The 21,456-nt window shown below is 61.6% G+C and overlaps 2 protein-coding genes across 5 annotated transcripts in view; one reads left to right on the top strand and one right to left on the bottom strand.

Moving 5' to 3' along the window:
- Positions 1-139: 139 nt before the first annotated feature.
- On the bottom strand, positions 140-20,338 carry ZNF541 (zinc finger protein 541). 3 transcript variants are annotated; one of them, XM_075080602.1, is made up of 17 exons: positions 19,451-20,338; positions 16,376-16,468; positions 15,893-16,271; positions 14,529-14,760; positions 10,209-11,817; positions 9,500-9,555; positions 8,024-8,177; positions 7,336-7,503; positions 6,263-6,590; positions 5,490-5,553; positions 4,794-4,936; positions 4,251-4,354; positions 3,458-3,533; positions 3,133-3,221; positions 2,605-2,745; positions 1,685-1,854; positions 140-1,376 (listed from the first exon to the last, which is right to left on the bottom strand). In XM_075080602.1, exons 3-17 carry the CDS (start codon positions 16,188-16,190, stop codon positions 1,205-1,207), a joined length of 3,804 nt encoding a protein of 1,267 aa, XP_074936703.1. In that variant the 5' UTR covers positions 16,191-16,271; positions 16,376-16,468; positions 19,451-20,338; the 3' UTR covers positions 140-1,204. The 3 variants fall into 3 exon arrangements, with proteins under 3 accessions (XP_074936703.1, XP_074936704.1, XP_074936705.1); XM_075080603.1 differs by having other exon boundaries at positions 16,376-16,437; XM_075080604.1 differs by lacking the exon at positions 2,605-2,745.
- A 281-nt stretch (positions 20,339-20,619) lies between these two features.
- The window catches only part of BICRA (BRD4 interacting chromatin remodeling complex associated protein), a 35,374-nt gene continuing 34,537 nt past the window's right edge, over positions 20,620-21,456 (top strand). The window contains exon 1 of one of the 2 annotated variants that reach the window (XM_075080597.1): positions 20,620-20,659. The gene's annotated coding sequence lies outside the window, so the exon portion shown is untranslated. The remainder of the gene's footprint in view (positions 20,660-21,456) is intronic. The other variant, XM_075080601.1, reaches the window with a different exon arrangement.

Here is a 21,456-nt window from a genome sequence, read left to right as displayed (position 1 = left end):
TAGGGATAAGGATCCGTCTCGGCCCCCCACCCGCTCCCCCCCGCCGAGGGCCGCGCGTGCCGTGCTCGCACCACCAGCCAAGCGTCACGAGTTTAGCTTTAATTATTTACAGCGGAACCAGCAAGAGCAGCCCAAGAACTTTTACAGCTGCTGTTCAAGAACCCGATTTAATAACCTAAAGTAGGGGACGCTTTGGCAAACCAAGCCCTTCCCCGGGCCGGAGGAGGGCTGGGCTTCACACCCGGGGCGCCGGGCACGAGCACCCCGCGGCGCCGCGAGGTGTTAAACGCGCTAACGACTTCCCGGTGGTTCCCCCGTTCTGCTGCTTTCCGACGGCGGCAAAGCCCGGCCCCGAGGGCAGAACGCGAGGGCCGCGGCACCCCGAAAGGGAGGGCAGGGGACCCCGAAATGGAGGGCAGAACGCGAGGGCCAGGGGACCCCAAAGGGGAGGGCCAGGGGACCCCGAAAGGGGAGGGCCAGGGGACCCCGAAAGGGGAGGGCCAGGGGACCCCGAAAGGGGAGGGCCAGGGGACCCCGAAAGGGGAGGGCAGAACGCGAGGGCCAGGGGACCCCAAAAGGGAGGGCCAGGGGACCCCAAAAGGGAGGACAGAATGTGAGGGCCAGGGGACCCCAAAGGGGAGGGCCAGGGGACCCCAAAGGGGAGGGCAGAATGTGAGGGCCAGGGGACCCCAAAGGGGAGGGCCACGAGCATCCAACTTCCATTTTAGGTGGAGGCAAAGGACCCTTCGAAGCGCAGCGGGGGCCGTGAGCCCCGCCGTTTGCACGACGGCTCTTCCACGCTCGTCAACGCACGCGCTCTTTGCGGCGTCGGTCCGCGCAAGGACGTGCGAGGCCTTCGCCTCTCTTCGGGCCAAACCCCCGCCGGCCGCTGGCGCCAACGGCTGCGAAACGCCCGGATACGATTTAAGCCGCGCCACAGGCGCACGAAGCCGCGGCGGGGGGTTTGTTTCCTCCCGGACACCCCACAGCGAACGCCCTCCACGGCCTCCCCGAGCGCTTTCCCCAGGGCAGGAGGAGCTGAGCGGGTTTCTCGGCACTGGCGCGAGCGCCCAGGGGTTAGGCCGAGGAGCAGGGCCCAACCTGCGGCGTCTAAACCCCGCCCGGAGCCCCTCCGCGCCTCCGACGCCAGCCAAGGTTCGCGTGGTTATTATTTTTTGCCCAACGGGGAAAGCCAACCTCATCGCTACTGGGAGGTCACGGCTCCGCAGTCGCCCCCGGAGGAGGTCGGCGTCTGGGTTTCTTCCCTCTCTGCCTCGCTTTTTGGATGCTTCAGGGGCCACTTGACCCTCAGGCCAGGCTCCTGCAGGCGATGGCTTTTCATATGAGCGTTCCTCCCTTTTATCTTGTCAAACACCCTGCAAGTTGGAAAGCAAATGGGGGGGGGTTCAAATTCCCTTTTTTAATTCAATAAACACAATTAAACTGAGCTTTATTTCTTCTTCTGTGAGTCCTACGCGTTTCAATGCGGGGTGTGGCCTCAGTTTCAGGGCTTCAGCCCGGCTGTGAGGGACCACAGTGGTCAGACAAGACGTCTTTGGGCTGAAAGTTGGCCGTAAAGCCGAAGGGGAGGGCAGAGGGGCCGGGGCAACGCTTAGCTCCGCTTCCCCTCTGCCCCCCGGGTGCCAAAAAGAGCTGGTTTCTAGGAAAATAAAAAGATGAATACCTTTCGCACTCTTGGCAGGGAAAGAGAGCCCGACGGCCTGCGCTTCCCAGCGGGCACGGGGGCTCGCGGGCATCGCTCCGCGCGCCGCGGGGCGGCCGTTGGTAAGCCCTCCGCTTCGGCAGGCTCCCCTTCGGCAGGAGGCGGCGCCTCTTCCCCGAGCCGCGGGCAGCCTGCAAGTCAGGGAGCCCCCATGCACCCCTCTTCCTCCTCCTCCTCCTCGGAGAGGCGGGGGGCGCAGGGGAGGGGCCTGAGGAACCCCCGAGGCAAGAACGCGCTACATCCAGCGCAAAAAGCCCGCACCGGCCCGGGTGTGCCCGGGTGAACCGCTCTGAACGCCAAGGAGCCGCGAAACCCGCCTTAATTCCACCGCGAGGACGGGGCGCACGCAGACCTTGAAGGAACCCCCCTATTATTTATACCAGCCTCAGCAGAACATCCCCTTCCCTCCACAAAAGTCCGTGCCGCGGGTTTAAAGCACTGAGGTTACACGGTTACCCAGTTGCTACCAATAAAAAAAAAAAAAAAAAAGAATGGGTATCGCTGCCAACAAAGAAAATCGGTGTTTCTGCGGGCCGGATTCCGGCTCGGCGGCGAGGAAGGCTTCGGCGATCCCCGCGCCGCCCTCTACGGAGCGACACAACGTCCCCGAAAATCATCGGCAACGGGTTCAGCGCCAAGGGGGCCGTTAGGTGGGGGGGTCTCGAGCCGGCGAGGGGCGCGTCGCGAGCCAACACCGCCCGCGAAGAGCGGCGGCACCTTTCGGGGAGGGCGCGAGCTACGAGATCCCGGTTCCAGGTTTAAGCCAGGATCGGTTTTATGAAAGCAGCGGAGTAAGAGCAGCGCCTCTCCCCGGGCAGCACCACCCAGCACCTTCCTGTTGAGGAGCGGCACCTCGCCCAAACCCCCAGCGGTGTTTCTACCTTTTCTCCAGCCTCTTCCACCTCATCCTTGTCTCTCTTGACCTTTTTTCCTATTACTTGAGCTCGACTGTAGTCAAATTTAATTTTTTTTTTCCAGATATAGTAATATTCAACACACTGGGACACATTCTTAGTCTGAATCTAGTGTGAGAGAAACAGAAGCAATCTATAACACCGCAGTAAAACATTTAAGGCACAGACACACGACTAATCCACCTAGCGCCGTCTGTCCTTCCCCCCAACCTCTCCGGGGCCGCAGCAGACGGGGAAGAAACCTTCCTCTTCCGAGAGGGCCGAATCGCACGTTCCACGATTATCTGAATACCTCTGGCATTTCGTAGCAGAGGTATTAAATATTCCCTCGTAATTACACATTAAGGGCAAACCGTGCCCCGTTCCGCTGCCTTTTTATACCGTTAAGAAGCAAACGCGGGTTTTCCAAGGACACGCCTCTAAACGCGACTTTTTTTCTGGGTTGAGACGGTCGATGCCAACAGCCCGAGACCCGCCTCGGCCCCACGGCGTTACCTGCTTCTGGATGAGGTAAAAATCCTTCCTGTGCACGCAAAAAGCCTTTCGGAACAGCTGCTTCTCGAGGGGCGTCCACGTATCGGAACCTGGTAAGAAACAGGGGCGCAGGCTGAGGTGGCTCGCCGCCCCAGCTACGAGGCGCCCGTCGATGCATCAGCCCCCCCTCGCCGCCCGTGCGATCTTATTTTTTTCAAATGAATTCTTTAAGTTCTCTTTAAAATGAAGCCTTTGAAGATTTACAGAAATTCTCCGGAGCGCGGAAAGGGAAGCGCGGTACCCGTCCGCCCTCCAGGCGAAGGAACGAGCTCCGCTTCCCGTTTACCTGCGTAACGGTAATTAGCCAGAGGATGGGGTTCAGGTTTCTGAGGCACCCCAAAAAGCAGCATCTCCAGAGCCTCCTGCAGGGTTTAACACAAAAAGGCGTCAGATTCCCCACCTCAGGAGGGGCAAAAAGGTGAAAAAAAGGGTGTTTTCAGCTATTTCGTGGGCGGTTCAGCCCGCGGTAGGAGGTTTGCTCAGTCAGCGCTTGGCAACGGCGCCGCGGGATCACCGCGGCTTACAGAACCCTCTCCTCGACCCGCGCCCAAGCGTTTGGGGTGAAAAACCAGACCCTCGGGAGATCTGCGGGGGCCCAGCTGCGGGAGCCCACCCCCCCCCACCCCTCCCGGAGGAGCTCTCCCTCCGCCGGAGTCGCTTCCAGACGGTCCCCGCCACGGCAGGGGGGCTCGGAGAGCCTCCTCGTGGAGACGCGGCGCACGCCGAGCCCTCCGCTAGACCAAGCCTTGTTGAACCCCCTCCTCGAGGAACACGGAGCAAAGCCGAGCCCTCTCCGGGCTTAGCCGGGAGCAGGCTGGAGGCGCTGGCTCGGCAAGGAGCGCCTAGGGACGCAGGGACTGTCATCGCAGACCTTGGGTTTTAGCTAACGGGGCGATTCCCTTGTCACCCGCAGGACTAATATTCTCCAAACCGTCCCGTGAACGACGACGAGACAAGCCAAGCTCTTATTTACACACCAGGACCGGGTCTGGAAGCCCGGAGGCTGGATTCCAGGCTCCCAGCTGTAACGAAGGCCGCCCTGGTGTGTTAGTAATAAGGGCCGAGAAGCGGCTCCTCACCAGAACGCTGCCCCGGGCTTCGTGCAGGCAGTGCAAGGCCAGCTCCAGGTTCGTTCCTCCCCCCGGCATGACGCTGGAGCAGGCCGTGTTGAGCAGCTCCGTCACTACGAACGCAACAAAAACCATCAGTTTCTGCCCCAATAGTGGGGGGGGAACAGACCCAGCCCAACCAGCCGACCACAAGGAGGGTGGAAGCGAGGCCGACGTCCCGACTAACTGGGTATCGCCGTCTCTACCTTAGGAACGGCTCCAGGCCCGCTAACTCCAGAGACAAATCTCCCCTCTCTCTCCCCAGGTCGCTGCAGGTGAGGGGGGACGGGTACAAACACCCTCCCCAACCCACTTCTCACGGCAGTCAGTGCCGAGAGCCTGACAGCGGTTGTTCAGTCACCGTCCGAGCCACCTCCTCCCCCACGCTGCGCCACCACAGTCGAGAAAAAGAAGGGAGAGAATCCGAACACGCAAAAAGCTGCCGTGAAAACGCAGGTTTTTTTGAAGCCCAATATCTCGGGGGCGGCCTCGGAGAAAAACCCGTAGAGAAACCTCTGTCCTGCGTCTCGGGGTTTGTCGCGATGTCTCCCCAGGGCTTCCACACCAGGGAGGCGGCCTGCTCGTCCTTCCCCAAAAGCGACCTGTCCCGCAGGTTCGGCACCTCTGCCTGGAAGCGACTCCCAACGTTGATGTGCCTGAAGTGACGAGGAAGAGGAGGGGGAGGAAGGCGAGCCGTGAGCGGATACGTCGCGACGGCAGGCGCTTACAGGCGCTCAGGAGGGGATACGCGACGAGTGAGGCTTGGCCGTAACAAATACGGCACGTAGGCAACGCGCCTTTCCCAGCGCTCCCCCCAAAGCCCCCCCTTGTCCCCGGCCCGCCAAGGACGCTTGTTCCCCCCTTCCTCAAAACCCGTCCAAATCTGTGAGGTTCGCTTTGAGACCCCCACGGCGCAGCGGGGCGGGGGGCGAGGGCTGCGACGGTGGGCAGAAAAGGACGTCTGGAAGGAGGGAGGCGGGCGGCTTTATTCGCGACGCCAGCCTAAACGACGCCAGGACGGCGCCGGGCGCAGCCTCACACCAACCGGCGCAAGGTACCGCAGCCAAAAACCCGCCACCAACGCCACCGGCCGGGCGAGGGGCCGAGCAATGGGACCGCGGGAGGGGGGAGGTCAACGGCGGCTTTGCCGCCGGCCCCCCGCTAGGCTCTGCTCTCGCAGCCACCCCCCGCCGCCGCGCCGTCACTCACGGCTGGACGCCGATTCGGGCGCTCTCCTTCACCAGGCAAAATCCGAAGTCGCCGTCCGTTCTGCCTGAAAAACGCAAAGAAAACACGCTCCGGATACCGTTCTGCCGAGATCCCGTCCTTTAGCCTTCCTCCCGCATCCTCATCGTCGCAAGCCACTATTCCCCAAAACAAGGGGAATCCCGAGAGAAGCGGCTCGCTTTTTCCACTCGGAAGCTCTCGAGGCGGACCGGCCGTGTTCGATGGCTGCCCACGGGCCACGAGCCAGCCACGCAGGGCTCGCAAGCGAGAGCCAGGGTCGGAGCCAGGCCCTGGTAGGCCGGTCGCGCCCCCTCTTCTGCGACAGGAGCCGCAACGTACAAATCACGTTAATTCCGGGTTTTTTAAAGCCGCGAGCAGAGCCGGGCCGAGGCACAACTCCCGAAACCCGGCCGCGCTCCCCGCGGCGAGCCCAGAGGCAAGCCGCTTTCACGGGGGCCGCTCCACCGGCGATTTTAACACTTAGATGAGTTTTTACGGCAAACCGGCACAATAAAATCGTGCCGTCAGTTTACGAGAAGTTAAAACGCTCCGCGAAAGCCTCCGCTGGCCCGCGTGCGAGGCTGGGATTTATCCTCCAGGAAGGCGGACACCGCTTTGGTTTATAACTTCATGTTATAAAAGGTGCGTATCTCGGAGAAAAGGAGCGCGGGGCAAGCCTCGGGGCCTGCGCGGCGGCCAGCGGGATTCCCTTCCAGCGCTGTCACCTGCTGGGCGCAGACGGGAGGATTTATTACCTAAGGAAGCACCGAGCAGCTGGCTGGGATCGCCGTCAGCGGAGGAAGAGCAGAGAGTGCTGAAATAGAGGCCCGATCCCTCCCGTACGGGGCTGAGCATGGGAGGCGGCGTGTACGGAGAGCCCTGGAACAAGTCCCGCAGCAGATGATCCACCAGGAACACGGGCGATCGAAGGTTGCTCTGGTAACACCCCCCCGGCCCCGGCTGGGCTTCGGGGGTCGCCGGAGGGGGGATAAAAAGCGATTTTGGCCGCGTTTGCCTCTTGCTCTTTTTCTGGCACGAGCTTTCTTTGAGGACCTTCCCATCCAGGCTTTCCCCTTCAGGAACCTGGACAAACAATTCCAAACAAGATGTCAAATCCCCCGTCCAGTTTATCACAGGAAAGAAGCGGGACGGGCGCGAAGGCGCTTGAAACCACGTGGAAGAAAGCTCGGAATCGCGCAGGGTTTTTATCGGGGTGTCCTCTAGGGCCTCGGTGCCATGGTTTATCGCTCCGAGGTCGGGAACGAGCCCCCCGCCCCAACGGTCGGGCAAGGCGGGCCGTCAGAGGACCCTCTGCTCCAGCCCTCGCGCGCGGAGACGGCCCTGGGGGAGGCAACGACGCGCACACGCGCTCTCGGAAAGAGCCCTCTGCGAGTTTTTTTGTAGGAGAGAGCGCTGAGAGGAAACAAAAAGGCTCATGCTGGAATAGTCTTGAGACTATTTAAACCACCTATGAAATTGCAAGCATTTTCCGAGGCTTTGATGCCAGGTGCCCGTCCTGCACCACGCTGCCGACACCTCCCACACCACCTTTTACCTTCACGTGACAAAAAGGCGACCGGCGGGTTCCAGGGTTCCGATAAAATTACTCAAGACGGACCCCGGAACCTCCCCCGAGCCCCCTACCATGAGAGATCGCCGCCGAGTCCGTCACTGCAGCGTTATTTGGGTAGAGTTTGGGGGGTCTGAGGGAGCCGTGCCGCCCAGGCCTGTCAAACTCGCGCGCTGGCGACCAGCCGCCGCGCAGCCGGCCAGCGCCGGCGTGACCGCCGAACCGGTAAGAGACATGACGAAGGCCATCGCCACCCACCTCGTTCGCGGCTCGCGAGCTCGTAGCTGTCACCGGGACGGAGACGGGGATGACCAGAGGAGCCGCCGTGCCGTCCTCTAAAGGCACCTCGGGGGTGGAGGGAGGGTCTCCACCTGCCGCTGCCTCGAGCGGCGGTGCGCGAGCGCTCGCGCCTCCGGCGTGGCTCACCTTTCGCAAACACAAACGAGGGTACGGGGCGTTTCACCGGGGGACATCGAAACGCTTTGAAAACTGTCCTTTCAAGCCAATTCTGAACGGTTTCTCCATTTTATAAACGATAGTAAGAGCTACCCGCTGCTCTTAAGAGAGTAAGTCCCCCTAAGCGCGACGTACTTTAGCGAGAACCCAGAGCAGGAACCCTCCCCGCACCAATTCCTCCTGATCTTTGCAAAGCCGAGCTCCCGCTTAGCGGCTGCAACAGCCCTTTTCCGCTGCCGCTTCGCCGCTGCGGCGCGAAGAACGTCGCTGGGAGCAGCGGCAGCTTTCCGAGCACCGCAGTTACGGAAGAACGGCCGCTCCGCAACGACGGCGCCGCTGTCCCGCACCCCGCTCCTGCCCTCGCTCTCGGGACGAGCTGAAGTTGCTCTGCAGCTTCTCCATATGCTACGAGCCCGTTTAAAGCACCCTCACGACCTTAACTCAAACTCCTGTTAAACACCAAGCCCCGAAGGATTCCGTTTCCCTTTACCTGCTGCTCCTCCTCCCGCGGTGGCGAACGCCATCGCTCACCACGGAAACACCGGCGGCTCTCCAGACCGCTCTCGGCGCAGAAGTGCTGGCCGCCGCTCTCGTGGAGAAAGGCGCTTTCGCGGTCGGCGGCGGGCGCGGCACCGGTCTTGTCGCTGAGCGAGAAAACGGAGATAAAGGGAGGGAAAATTAACGTTGTGTAAGTCGAAGTGCTTTTAAAAGTAATAATTCGACCGCTGTCGGCGTTCCCCGCCACAGGGCTCGTTTCGTGTCTGGCTGGGGAGTTGCCGCGGTGCGTTTGGCAGCATAAGATGGGAAGCAGAGCGAAATCCCCAGCGGGACGTCAGCCACCGGCTTCGGAGAGCTCTAACCGAGGGACGGGGCTGCGAAGCCTTCCCTTCCCAGCAGTTACAGCAATGTTCGCAGACACGAACAAGTACTGTTTTCAAAGATACAGACATCGCTTTTTAACCACGACGCCAAAATCACCCGCTCCAACGTCCGACCTGCGTTAAGAACCTCAGCAGCGTCTTCTTTCAGTTCCAGGCACTCCACTCACAGTGGAATTTCTGAAAGATGCCATTCCGTGAATGGAAAAGCCCCGTGTCCTTTGGGGATACGCCCCGTGGTGTGATTTCTCGCGTGACGAAGGCGGCGAGCCTTCCGTACCGGGAGAGAGCAGCGCCCTTCCCCGCGCCGGCGAGCCGCGCCGCGCGCCCGGGGCCTGCGCCCCTGCTGCGAAGGACGCAGACCAGAAAAACCTCCTTCTCCCGGGAGCGGCTTTGCCGTCTTGCTCGGTAAAGGGCGAGCTGGCGAGCCTGGGCAGCGAGGCGGCCGAGCCACCCTTCCCTCGCGGGGGCAGCACCCAAGGCGGGCGGCCCCCGCCCCAAAGATGCAGCGATTGCCGAAGAAGAGGGGAGTTTTCTTTGGCAGAGAGAGCAGAGTGACAAACACCCTCTAAAACAAATGATTAGCCATCGAATTAGCTAATCGCTTCTAAAACCTAACCTCAGGGCCTGCCCCCACGATTTTAATGCAGCAACTCTCTTTAGGTTATTTAGGGATGAGGTGGAGGGTGGAGCCCGCACGCCCCCAGCCACCTTCGGCGAGGTGATCCCCTTCACCTTACCCCAGATCTCCGCTTCTTTCCTTCCTTCCCAGTGAACTTTTGCTCTTTTGTTCTTGTAACACATGAAAAGGAGGAGCCCGGTCGTTCCTTATTACCCCCCCAACGGGCTTAAGCGTCTCGCTCGAGCCGCCCCCCCGGCACGCTTCAGTCGGCGAGTTCAGAACGAGGCGCGAAGCCCTCGCGGTTCTAACCGAAGCGCCCGTTCGTTAGCGCAGCCTAAAGCCAGACAGACGATGGGGCTGCGTTAAAGCTCGACCCCGGAGGGAACAAAAAGGTGCCCGACTCGGTGCTTAAAACGCGCTCTAGGAAACAACCGCCGCCCTCGAGAGCTCGGCGCAAGCTGCTTACCAGCCATTCAGCCGGCTCTCCTCCGCCGCCTTCGTGAGGCTGTAGATGTTCCCACCCTGCAGTAAAAGGAAACAACAACCGAAAGCAGATGTTATTCTGCCCGCAAGGGAAGCTCTCAAACGTAGTCATTCCCTCTTTAAAAAAAAGAAACAGAGGCAGGGAGCCATTTTCTCCGTGAAAATAACACTTGTTATCTGTTATCACGTATCACCCGGGCCCCCAAGAACAATCTCCCAGAGGCAGAGGGATGCAAATCCCCGGCCGCGGGACGTTTAGCCGTAAGAGAAGCTCCCACGGCCACCCTCAGCCAACGCGTTTTGACTTTGACCTCTGTTTCCACCGGAGAAAGCCGGCAGGAAACGTTCCACGGGCGCGGAGCTCGCCCAGCGCGCGGGCGGTCGCCGCCTTCGACTCTCACCGACCTCAGCCCACGAAGCCAGGCGAAAGGCTGCGTATCCCGTTACTAAATATCACAAAAGTCAACCTCGTTGAATGATTTCTAAGCCTTTGGCACTGGGTTCATTAGGTAACGGTTTTCAGAGCGCGGCGTAAGCGATAAGTGCCGTTACGGGTGAATCTAGAGCTGTCGGCGCTAATGAAAAGTGCTTAAAAGAGCGCGGGAAGACAGCCAACGGCACCGAGACGCAAACTCAAACAACAGACAGCTTAAAAAAAACCCAAACAGGGAAGAAAGGACACGCCGACGTACTTGGATGCGGTTGAAAATGGTCAGCTGGCGCGTTGCGGCGGCGGGAGCAGAGAAGGACGCCATGGCCACCTGGCTGGGGGGAGCGGCGCAGCTCGGCCCCGAGGGCAGCTTCTCCCGGCGGACGGCGGGCAGACGCCAACACCGGCCGGCACCCGCCGGCGGTTTCCCACCTGCCTCCGCGCCACAGTCTCTACTCTCCTCCTTTTTAAGCGCCGAATCCTTGTTTTCCAGCTGATCCCAGCTCCCGGAGGAGCGGCTTCCCGCGGCGCTTCCACTCATTCCACACCAGAGCCAGCTAGGCGCAGAGGAGCCTCGCGGCCCCGTGGATTCTCGCACGGGGGACTGAAAAGCAGGGGCTGCCTGCGCTCCTTGTTTCTCCCCGTCAGACAACACGCCCTGGAAGTGGGGTACGGACGCTTGGAGTGGCGCAGAAAGCCCTTCGTACCCCGTCGGCTGCGGAAGCTGGGGCGTCCAAGGGGGCGGCTGCTGAAATCCCGCTCGGAGGGGGTTTGCCGGCAGGCACTCGGCCTCGGGAGCCGCCAGCGTGACCGGAGCTGGCGCCCGGGCGTGGGACGGGACCTGCCGAGAGGCGGCGAGCGGCTGGAAGAGGTGCCGCTGCAGCTGCGGCGCCTCCGGGCACGCGGCGGGATCCTGGGGTTTCGGGAAGAGCTGCCTGGTCTGGCTTGGCGGCCCGTCCCACTTCTGAACCTCCGGGAAAATCAACGCCCCAGCATCCTCCCACAGGTGGGAGTCGGGGGCTTCCTCAAACTTCCTCGGCGCGTCCTCCTTGGCTTTCAAAGACGAAGCGTCCGGACACTCATAGGCAGCCGAGAGAGCGAGGGAAGGTCCAGCGAAGCCCTCCGAAACACCCTGCGCTGCGGCGGGCGGCTCGTGAGCAAGGCAGGCATCGCTCCTTTGGGGTTTAGCGCAAACCAGCATGTCTCTCATCCACTGGTAGCTACCGCTCGGCTGGTTCGTGGACGGCTTCCACCCTCTGAACACGGAAAAAGAGGGGAGGGGGCCGGCGGGGCATCGCTGGGGCTCCAAGGGGAGCCGGGCTTCTGAAACGAAAGGCCTGCGGGACAGATGGGTAACTACGCTCTCGCCTGGCGCCAGCACAGACACGTCGCCGGGATCGATCGCGGCGCAGACGCTGGAAGAAGCGGCACTCTTCGGGCAAGGCAGGCGGCCCGTCGCTACGTCGTCTCCCGTGGCCTCCAGAAAGCCGCTGCCCTCAGGGGCGAGGCAGGAGGCCTGGCTTGACGAGGCGGGGTCCGCCCAGGCGGAGGGCAAGGCGGCCGAGGGGGGCTTCTGATTCGCAAAGCTGGTCACGACGCACCTCGGCGGGTCCCCGCTGGGCGGGAAAGGGCCTGACGCGCAGCGCGCGGCCAGTCGGGCCACCGGTTTCCCGCCGCCTTGGATGCACGGAGCGGGAAGAAGCGGGGATTCCTCCCCGGCGCCTTCCTTCGGAGCCTCCTTCGAGCCGCACCAGCTGTGCTGCAGCTCGTAATGGCGGCGCAGCGACCGGGGATCGCAGTAGCTCTTAGCGCAGCCTCGATGCGGGCACGCGAATGGTTTCATTTTCTGATGCGTCGCCATGTGCCCGCTCCTGCGGTGGTCAGAGGAAAACAGGGCGATTAGCATTTCCCGGTGAAAAGAAGTCGGTTTGCACCTAAGCTGCGGCGGCTCGAGCAGCCCCAAAGGGATCTCAAGCCCGGTTCTACCCGTCAGCGTGCGCGGTGGTGCCCTGGCTCCGACTCTCTTTTCAGTAGAAAAGAGGGTAGAGTAGAAATTGGGGGAGAGGGGGGAAGAACTAGACAGGCACCTTAACCTAAACCGAGGGAAAACCGACCGGAAAGCTGCAGTTTAGGCTGCAGGTTTAGGACCGGGCAAGTAGTTTAGGGCAAGTAGTTTAGGGCAAGTAGTTTAGGGCAAGTAGTTTAGGGCAAGTAGTTTAGGGCAAGTAGTTTAGGGCAAGTAGTTTAGGGCAAGTAGTTTAGGGCAAGTAGTTTAGGGCAAGTAGTTTAGGGCAAGTAGTTTAGGGCAAGTAGTTTAGGGCAAGTAGTTTAGGGCAAGTAGTTTAGGGCAAGTAGTTTAGGGCAAGTAGTTTAGGGCAAGTAGTTTAGGGCAAGTAGTTTAGGGCAAGTAGTTTAGGGCAAGTAGTTTAGGGCAAGTAGTTTAGGGCAAGTAGTTTAGGGCAAGTAGTTTAGGGCAAGTAGTTTAGGGCAAGTAGTTTAGGGCAAGTAGTTTAGGGCAAGTAGTTTAGGGCAAGTAGTTTAGGGCAAGTAGTTTAGGGCAAGTAGTTTAGGGCAAGTAGTTTAGGGCAAGTAGTTTAGGGCAAGTAGTTTAGGGCAAGTAGTTTAGGGCAAGTAGTTTAGGGCAAGTAGTTTAGGGCAAGTAGTTTAGGGCAAGTAGTTTAGGGCAAGTAGTTTAGGGCAAGTAGTTTAGGGCAAGTAGTTTAGGGCAAGTAGTTTAGGGCAAGTAGTTTAGGGCAAGTAGTTTAGGGCAAGTAGTTTAGGGCAAGTAGTTTAGGGCAAGTAGTTTAGGGCAAGTAGTTTAGGGCAAGTAGTTTAGGGCAAGTAGTTTAGGGCAAGTAGTTTAGGGCAAGTAGTTTAGGGCAAGTAGTTTAGGGCAAGTAGTTTAGGGCAAGTAGTTTAGGGCAAGTAGTTTAGGGCAAGTAGTTTAGGGCAAGTAGTTTAGGGCAAGTAGTTTAGGGCAAGTAGTTTAGGGCAAGTAGTTTAGGGCAAGTAGTTTAGGGCAAGTAGTTTAGGGCAAGTAGTTTAGGGCAAGTAGTTTAGGGCAAGTAGTTTAGGGCAAGTAGTTTAGGGCAAGTAGTTTAGGGCAAGTAGTTTAGGGCAAGTAGTTTAGGGCAAGTAGTTTAGGGCAAGTAGTTTAGGGCAAGTAGTTTAGGGCAAGTAGTTTAGGGCAAGTAGTTTAGGGCAAGTAGTTTAGGGCAAGTAGTTTAGGGCAAGTAGTTTAGGGCAAGTAGTTTAGGGCAAGTAGTTTAGGGCAAGTAGTTTAGGGCAAGTAGTTTAGGGCAAGTAGTTTAGGGCAAGTAGTTTAGGGCAAGTAGTTTAGGGCAAGTAGTTTAGGGCAAGTAGTTTAGGGCAAGTAGTTTAGGGCAAGTAGTTTAGGGCAAGTAGTTTAGGGCAAGTAGTTTAGGGCAAGTAGTTTAGGGCAAGTAGTTTAGGGCAAGTAGTTTAGGGCAAGTAGTTTAGGGCAAGTAGTTTAGGGCAAGTAGTTTAGGGCAAGTAGTTTAGGGCAAGTAGTTTAGGGCAAGTAGTTTAGGGCAAGTAGTTTAGGGCAAGTAGTTTAGGGCAAGTAGTTTAGGGCAAGTAGTTTAGGGCAAGTAGTTTAGGGCAAGTAGTTTAGGGCAAGTAGTTTAGGGCAAGTAGTTTAGGGCAAGTAGTTTAGGGCAAGTAGTTTAGGGCAAGTAGTTTAGGGCAAGTAGTTTAGGGCAAGTAGTTTAGGGCAAGTAGTTTAGGGCAAGTAGTTTAGGGCAAGTAGTTTAGGGCAAGTAGTTTAGGGCAAGTAGTTTAGGGCAAGTAGTTTAGGGCAAGTAGTTTAGGGCAAGTAGTTTAGGGCAAGTAGTTTAGGGCAAGTAGTTTAGGGCAAGTAGTTTAGGGCAAGTAGTTTAGGGCAAGTAGTTTAGGGCAAGTAGTTTAGGGCAAGTAGTTTAGGGCAAGTAGTTTAGGGCAAGTAGTTTAGGGCAAGTAGTTTAGGGCAAGTAGTTTAGGGCAAGTAGTTTAGGGCAAGTAGTTTAGGGCAAGTAGTTTAGGGCAAGTAGTTTAGGGCAAGTAGTTTAGGGCAAGTAGTTTAGGGCAAGTAGTTTAGGGCAAGTAGTTTAGGGCAAGTAGTTTAGGGCAAGTAGTTTAGGGCAAGTAGTTTAGGGCAAGTAGTTTAGGGCAAGTAGTTTAGGGCAAGTAGTTTAGGGCAAGTAGTTTAGGGCAAGTAGTTTAGGGCAAGTAGTTTAGGGCAAGTAGTTTAGGGCAAGTAGTTTAGGGCAAGTAGTTTAGGGCAAGTAGTTTAGGGCAAGTAGTTTAGGGCAAGTAGTTTAGGGCAAGTAGTTTAGGGCAAGTAGTTTAGGGCAAGTAGTTTAGGGCAAGTAGTTTAGGGCAAGTAGTTTACAGCTTTTCCTGCAGCGGCCCACGCTGGAAAATGCAACACTCATTTGCACCAGCCACGCAGGTGGGTTTGTAACCTGGTTTGACAGCATTTGCCAGCCCAAAAGGACGGCAAAGACTAAGGAGCGCCGCCTCTCCCGACGCGGATCCACCCACGGCAGCTCTGGGGGGTCGGTGGCGGGGAACGCCTACGTACAGGTGGTCCGGGCGCTTGAAGGCCTTGCTGCAGACGGCGCAGACGTGCTCCCGCTTCTGGCTGTGAGTCAGGCCGTGTTTGCTGAGAGCGCTGGCGCTGCCGAACACCTTCCCGCAGCGGCCGCAGCCCGGCAGCGAGGCCCGCCGAGAGACGAGGGGATGCCTTCCTCTCCCTGCGCATCCGCCAGCTCCAGCTCCTCCTCCGGGCTCCATCGGTGCGGGAAGCGCCGGCTCTGAAGGGCAGGAGAAAGTGATATCCTCAGGTTACCCTTGTGATAACGCAATTTTCACTCAAATATTGATCAAATTATCTCTTTTTACACGGCTCCCGTTGCGGGGGTCCGGCCCGCAGGTCGCGGCGGCCGAGCATCCGCACAACAGCGAGCGCAAAGGTCCCGCAAACGCACTCTTATGATTCCCAGCTCTGCAGCCATTTCGCTGCCGGGGCCTCCGCGACCACCGAACCCCACGTCCCGCCCTCGCACGAGTCGCGTCCTTCGCCGTTCCGAGCCTCGCTGGGAACGAGCTGTCCCATTTTCCCCTCTTTTTCTTGGGAAAAGAGGGAAGAAACGAGGCAACCGCTGCCCGCTTTGCGCGGGGTGTTTTACCTCCGGCAGTCCGGATGGGCAACAACCCAGGCGCTTCCCGCCGGAGCGGGCTTTGGGAGGCAGCTCGAGGCTCCCGGCAAAGGGACGAGCCGTTATTAACTGGGGAAAGTCTCATTTTCCTACGCGAGTGCTGCTGCTCGTCGCAGCCCTCCATTTGGTTTGCCCTCAAGCCACCCAAACGGGGCGCGCTGCGATCCACGTTCGCCACCGCGTCGCGCGTTCCCTCCGGAAGGGAAAAGCCCCTTCTGCTTAACCCCTTTCATTTGAAATGCATTTGAAATGCAGAAAGAATTAAACAGAAAGCCTCTTCTCCGCTCCAGGGAAAGCCAGTAACGTAGGTGTTTGCAACGTGTTTAGCAAATCTATCATTCTAATGCCTTCGCGTTTTCCATTTCCAGGCGGAGAGCGGGTTGCGAGGGCTCTCGGAGAAAGAAAAAAAAAACATATATATTCCTGCCTAGGGTATAATTTTAAGAAAATAGGAGAGAAATTAAATTCCTGTCAAAGAGAGGTGTTATAATTATCACCATCTTCGACAGCCTTACCGATTTGAATGTCATTTTACAGGTAACAGGCAACAAGAAACGCTTTCAGAGTGCTTAATGATTAAAGAACCGCCCGCATCCATCTCTCAACCCCAAAAATACATCCACGTAACAGACTCCACCACCTATACAAAACTACTAAATAACTCTGGCCGCTTTCATCTGCGAGACACCGTCAAAACAGCGGGGAGGGCAGAGCCCAGCGCGCTCACCGTGCTGCGAGGGGCGCGGGTCGGACGCGCCGAGGAGCTGAAGGGAGCCGCAGTCCTTGGCCGGGTACACAGAGAACGCGGTTAAATCAGCCGCCGGAGCCTCACTGGCCGCATCCGCGGGCTGAAGGCCGGGCGCTGCGTCCAAGCCGCCCAGCCCCACATACGGGACCCCTTCCCCATTTAGGGACAGATCGAGGCCGAGAGCCTCGCTAGAGATGAGCCCCTGGCTGTCAGGAAACCCAGGGAGATGCATCTCCAAATGCACCGCGCTCTCGTCGCCGAAGGGGTGCTGCTCCATGCCCGCCGCCACCCTAAGGAACAGCTACGCGCCGCCACGCTGCCGCCTCGAGCAAAGATTGAGGGCGCGAGGAAGAGCCGCCTAAATAAAGCGTAAAAAGGGAACGTTAAATAGGGTTTGGTGTTACTGCTGGACGCTCACCGGCACCGCAGCTGGGGCGCTGGCTCTGCACCAGCCCTACGCACCGCAGAAAAAACGAATCCCGATTCCTGCAGCGAACACGTGGACTTCTCACGGCACGGGAGGGCTGCAGAGACCCCACAGGGAGAGGCGAAGGGCTGGGGAGCAGAGTGGCCTCGGGCGAGCCGTGGGAGCAGGGGGCTGGGGAGCAAAGCGGGCTGGGGGCGAGACCCCCGGGGCGGAGGGCTGGGGAGCAGGGCGGGCCAGGGGCAAGACCCCGGGGGCAGGGGTGGAGGGCTGGGGAGCAGGGTGGGCTGGGGTCAGACCCCAGCGGCAGGGGCGCAGGGTTGGGGAGCAGAGCGGGCTGGGGTCAGACCCCCGGAGCAGGGGCTGGGCTGGGGAGGAGCGCGGGCTGGGGTCAGACCCCCGGGGCAGGGGCGGAGGGCTGGGGAGCAGAGTGGGCTGGGGTCAGACCCCCGGGGCAGGGGCGCAGGGCTGGGGAGCAGAGTGGGCTGGGGTCAGACCCCCGGGGCAGGGGAGCGGGGCTGGGGAGCAGAGCGGGCTGGGGTCAGACCCCGGGGGCAGGGGCGGAGGGCCGGGGAGCAGGGCGGGCTGGGGTCAGACCCCATGGGTCAGGGGCAGAGGGCTGGGGAGCAGGGCAGGCTGGGGTCAGACCCCAGGGGTGGGGGCAGAGGATGGGGAGCAGGGCAGGCTGGGGTCAGACCCCCGGGGGCGGGGGGCTGGGGAGCAGAGCGGGCTGGGGTCAGACCCGCGGGGGCGGAGGGCCAGGGAGCAGGGCGGGCTGGGGTCAGACCCTGGGGGCAGGGGCGGGGGGCCGGGGAGCAGGGCGGGCTGGGGTCAGACCCGCGGGGGCGGAGGGCCAGGGAGCAGGGCGGGCTGGGGTCAGACCCACGGGGGCAGGGGTGGGGGGCCGGGGAGCAGGGCGGGCTGGGGTCAGACCCTGGGGGCAGGGGCGGGGGGCGGGGAGCAGGGCGGGCTGGGGTCAGACCCCGGGGGCAGGGGCGGGGGGCCGGGGAGCAGGGCGGGCTGGGGTCAGACCCCGGGGGCAGGGGCGGAGGGCTGGGGAGCAGGGCGGGCTGGGATCAGACCCCGGGGGCAGGGGCGGAGGGCTGGGGAGCAGGGCAGGCTGGGGGTCAGACCCCGGGGGCAGGGGCGGAGGGCTGGGGAGCAGAGTGGGCTGGGGTCAGACCCCCGGGGCAGGGGCGCGGGGCTGGGGAGCAGGGCGGGCTGGGGTCAGACCCCAGCGGCAGGGGCGCGGGGTTGGGGAGCAGAGCGGGCTGGGGTCAGACCCCCGGGGCAGGGGCGGGGGGCTGGGGAGCAGGGCGGGCTGGGGTCAGACCCCCGGGGCAGGGGCGGGGGGCTGGGGAGCAGAGCGGGCTGGGGTCAGACCCCGCGGCAGGGGCACAGGGTTGGGGAGCAGGGCGGGCTGGGGTCAGACCCCCGGGGCAGGGGCGGGGGCTGGGGAGCAGAGCGGGCTGGGGTCAGACCCCCGGGGCAGGGGCGGAGGGCTGGGGAGCAGGGCGGGCTGGGGTCAGACCCCCGGGGCAGGGGCGGGGGGCTGGGGAGCAGAGCGGGCTGGGGTCAGACCCCGGCGGCAGGGGCACAGGGTTGGGGAGCAGAGCGGGCTGGGGTCAGACCTCCGGGGCAGGGGCAGAGGGCTGGGGAGCAGGGCGGGCTGGGGTCAGACCCCAGGGGGCAGGGGTGGAGGGCTGGGGAGCAGGGCGGGCTGGGGTCAGACCCCAGCGGCAGGGGCGCAGGGTTGGGGAGCAGAGCGGGCTGGGGTCAGACCTCCGGGGCAGGGGCGGAGGGCTGGGGAGCAGAGCGGGCTGGGGTCAGACCTCCGGGGCAGGGGCGGAGGGCTGGGGAGCAGGGCGGGCTGGGGTCAGACCCCAGGGGGCAGGGGTGGAGGGCTGGGGTTGAGGGGGGGACACCCTAGGACTGGGGGCAAAGGGAGGACTGGGGTACCCTCTTAGGGCTTGGAGGCCACCCTGGGGGCAAGGGGGGGCTCTAGGGCTGGGGAGGGCATAGGGGCATGGGGGTGAGGGGCTTGGGTCCTCCTGGGACTGGGGGCAAGTTAGGGCTGGGGATAGGAGGGTACCAGGGGCCACTGGCGAGGGGGGACAACTCTAGGACTGGGGACAAAATGGGGCACCCTGAGGCCGGGGGGCCACCCTGAGGCTGGGGGAGGGTAGAGGAGGGCTGGGGGGCCACCCTGGGGCTGGGGGACCGGGCGAGGGGGGCTGGGGGGCCACCCTGGGGCTGGGGGACCGGGCGAGGGGGGCTGGGGGGCCACCCTGGGGCTGGGGGACCGGGCGAGGGGGGCTGGGGCGCCACCCTGGGGCTGGGGGACCGGGCGAGGGGGGCTGGGGGGCCACCCTGGGGCTGGGGGACCGGGCGAGGGGGGCTGGGGGGCCACCCTGGGGCTGGGGGGGGTGGGCGAGGGGGGCTGGGGGGCCACCCTGGGGCTGGGGGGGGTGGGCGAGGGGGGCTGGGGGGCCACCCTGGGGCTGGGGGGGGTGGGCGAGGGGGGCTGGGGGGCCACCCTGGGGCTGGGGGGGGTGGGCGAGGGGGGCTGGGGGGCCACCCTGGGGCTGGGGGGGGTGGGCGAGGGGGGCTGGGGGGCCACCCTGGGGCTGGGGGGGGTGGGCGAGGGGGGCTGGGGGGCCACCCTGGGGCTGGGGGACCGGGCAAGGGGGGCTGGGGGACCGGGCAAGGGGGGGCTGGGGGGCCACCCTGGGGCTGGGGGGGTGGGCAAGGGGGGCTGGGGGACCGGGCAAGGGGGGCTGGGGCGCCACCCTGGGGCTGGGGGGGGTGGGCGAGGGGGGCTGGGGGACCGGGCAAGGGGGGGCTGGGGCGCCACCCTGGGGCTGGGGGGGTGGGCAAGGGGTCTCTCCTGAGGGAAACGCTGCTCCCAACCTTACAGGGGGCTGTAAAGGAGCAGAGTTGGGAGGGGGCGGGGGGCGCTCTCCCTGAGGAGAACCGCGAGGCAGAGGGAGGCGGGGGCTGCCCCAGGGCCGGGGCTTCTCCCGGAGGCGAAGGGGGGCGTCCAGCCGCCCCGGGGGCCCGAGGGGGGAAGGAGGAGGAGGGGGAGGAAGAAGCAGCAGAGCGGGGTCCCTCACCGGCGGTGCCGCCTCAGCCGTCGTCTCGCGCCCCGACCCTTCCCGCCCAGCGCCGCCTCGTGGAACGGCACGGGCGGGCGTGCGCGGCGTCACGTGATGGGCTCGTGATGGGCTCCTGGCGGAAAAGGCGGGCGCGCGGGCGGCGCCATTTTGTGTAGGGGAGGGAGAGAGGTGTGTGGGTCAGGGGAGGAGAAGAGGAGGAGGAATGGCGGGCAGTGAGCTTGTGGGGGGAGTACGGAGGGTGGGTGCTAGTGTGGGGGGAGAGCGGAGGCTTGAGGGGATGTGAGGCTTCCCAGAGAGGAGGAGGAATGGCGGGGGAGCAAGCTGCTGAGGGGAATAGGTGTTAGTGTGGGGGAGAGGGGAGGGTTGAGGGATGTGAGGTGTCTCTGAGAGGAGGAGGAGGAGGAATGATGGGGGAGTGAGCTTGTGAGTGGAATGGGTGTTAGTATGGAGGGAGAGCAGGGAGGATTGAGGGCATGTGAGGCATCCCAGAGAGGAGAGAAGGAGGAATGGTGGGGGAGTGAGCTTGTGAGGGGGGAGGGGGGGAGAGGGGAGGCTTGAGAGGATGTGAGGCTTCCCAGAGAGGAGGGATGGCAGGTGAGCAAGCTGGTGAGGGGAATAGGTGTTAGTGTGGGGGGAGAGAGGAGGGTTGAGGGGATGCGAGGTGTCCCTGAGAGGAGAGAAGGAGGAATGGTGGGGGAATGAGCTTGGGAGAGGGGAGGCTTGAGGGGATGTGAGGTGTCCCTGAGAGGAGGAGGAGGAAGAATGGTGGTGGAGTGAGCTTGGGAGGGGAATGGCTGTTAGTATGGAGGGAGAGCAGGGAGGCTTGAGGGGGTGTGAGGCGTCCCTGAGAGGAGAGAGGGAGGAATGGTGGGGGAGTGAGCTCGTAAAGGGGGGAGAGGGGAGGCTTGAGGGGATGTGAGGTGTCCAGAGAGGAGGAGGAGTGGTGGGGGAGTGAGCTTGGGAGGGGGGAGAGGGGAGGCTTGAGGGGGTGTGAGGCGTCCCTGAGAGGAGAGAGGGAGGATTGGTGGGGGAGTGAGCTCGTAAAGGGGGAGAGGGGAGGCTTGAGGGGATGTGAGGTGTCCCAGAGAGGAGGAGGAGTGGTGGGGGAGTGGGCTTGGGAGGGGGAGGGGAAGGGGTCTTAGTGCGGGGGGGGAGGAGACTTGGGGGTGCATGAGATGCCTGTGAGAGAAGTGGCCCCGGAGGGAGGTGAGTGGAAAGGATTGTGTGTGAAAATAAGGTTTAAGGAAGCGAGGGGGTGGTAAAAGGGGGAGGTTTGGGTGGGGAATGGCGGCGTGGTGGGCACGGGCGCAGGTGTGGTAAAGGGGGTGGGGGAGTTGTGTGGGAAGGGGCTGGGAACGTGAGTTACGGGGCACAGCTCTGAGAAAAGCGTAGGAAAGGGCTCCAGGTACACAGTTTTAGCTAAGCTCCAAGCAAAGAACGACCCAATATGCCTCTTGAGCGTTTTTCAGCCTGGCTTTGGCAGAAGTATTTCTGCAACTTGATGGCTCCCGTGCGAAGTGGGAGTTCTGCTTCACGGGGTAGCTCTTACTTCTCAATAACTGTGAAACACCAAGAAACCCTGTGTTCAAAGCGAGACAAGGTAGGGTGTTGCAGTGCACCAGGATCCCTTCGAGCACCCTATTCTCAGTACCTTTCTGGCTTTTTCTCTGCTATTTATTTCTGTTGTTTGAAGGAAATTGCTTCATTTTAGCAGGACGTCCTGTCCCAGGACGAGCACTAGGCCACTGACCATAATAACGCTTTACCTGTAGCACTTAGAAAGCTCTTATTAATGCTCTGGTCTTGCTCTGGCTGGTCCAGGAGCCGCCTGGATCCTAGCAAAGCAAGTGGGGAGAAGAGGGAAGGAAAAAAACCCTTAAAATAAATAAGCTTATGTCGTTTTAAACGGGAAAGGTGTCGCGGCGCTGCCTGCTGCTGCGGTCTAGTGGTTAAAGCCGGGATGAGCTGCACGGAGATGAGCAAGGCTGTAAGCGTTTGGGTAT

The sequence above is a fragment of the Phalacrocorax aristotelis genome, unplaced genomic scaffold (genome assembly GCF_949628215.1).
Source record: "Phalacrocorax aristotelis unplaced genomic scaffold, bGulAri2.1 scaffold_213, whole genome shotgun sequence".
NCBI lineage: Eukaryota > Metazoa > Chordata > Aves > Suliformes > Phalacrocoracidae > Phalacrocorax > Phalacrocorax aristotelis.
Note: the sequence above shows the minus strand (reverse complement) of the source record. Positions and strands in the feature narration are given on the sequence as shown.

Coding starts and splice junctions, on each gene's coding strand:
- ZNF541 (XM_075080602.1), bottom strand. CDS start 16,190: ATGGAGCAGCACCCCTTCGGCGACGAGAGCGCGGTGCATTTGGAGATG. Junction 6,591..7,335: donor GCTCGCGAGCCGCGAACGAG/GTGGGTGGCGAT, acceptor TTGTTTGTCCAG/GTTCCTGAAGGGGAAAGCCT. Junction 3,222..3,457: donor GGCTAATTACCGTTACGCAG/GTAAACGGGAAG, acceptor GTTTCTTACCAG/GTTCCGATACGTGGACGCCC.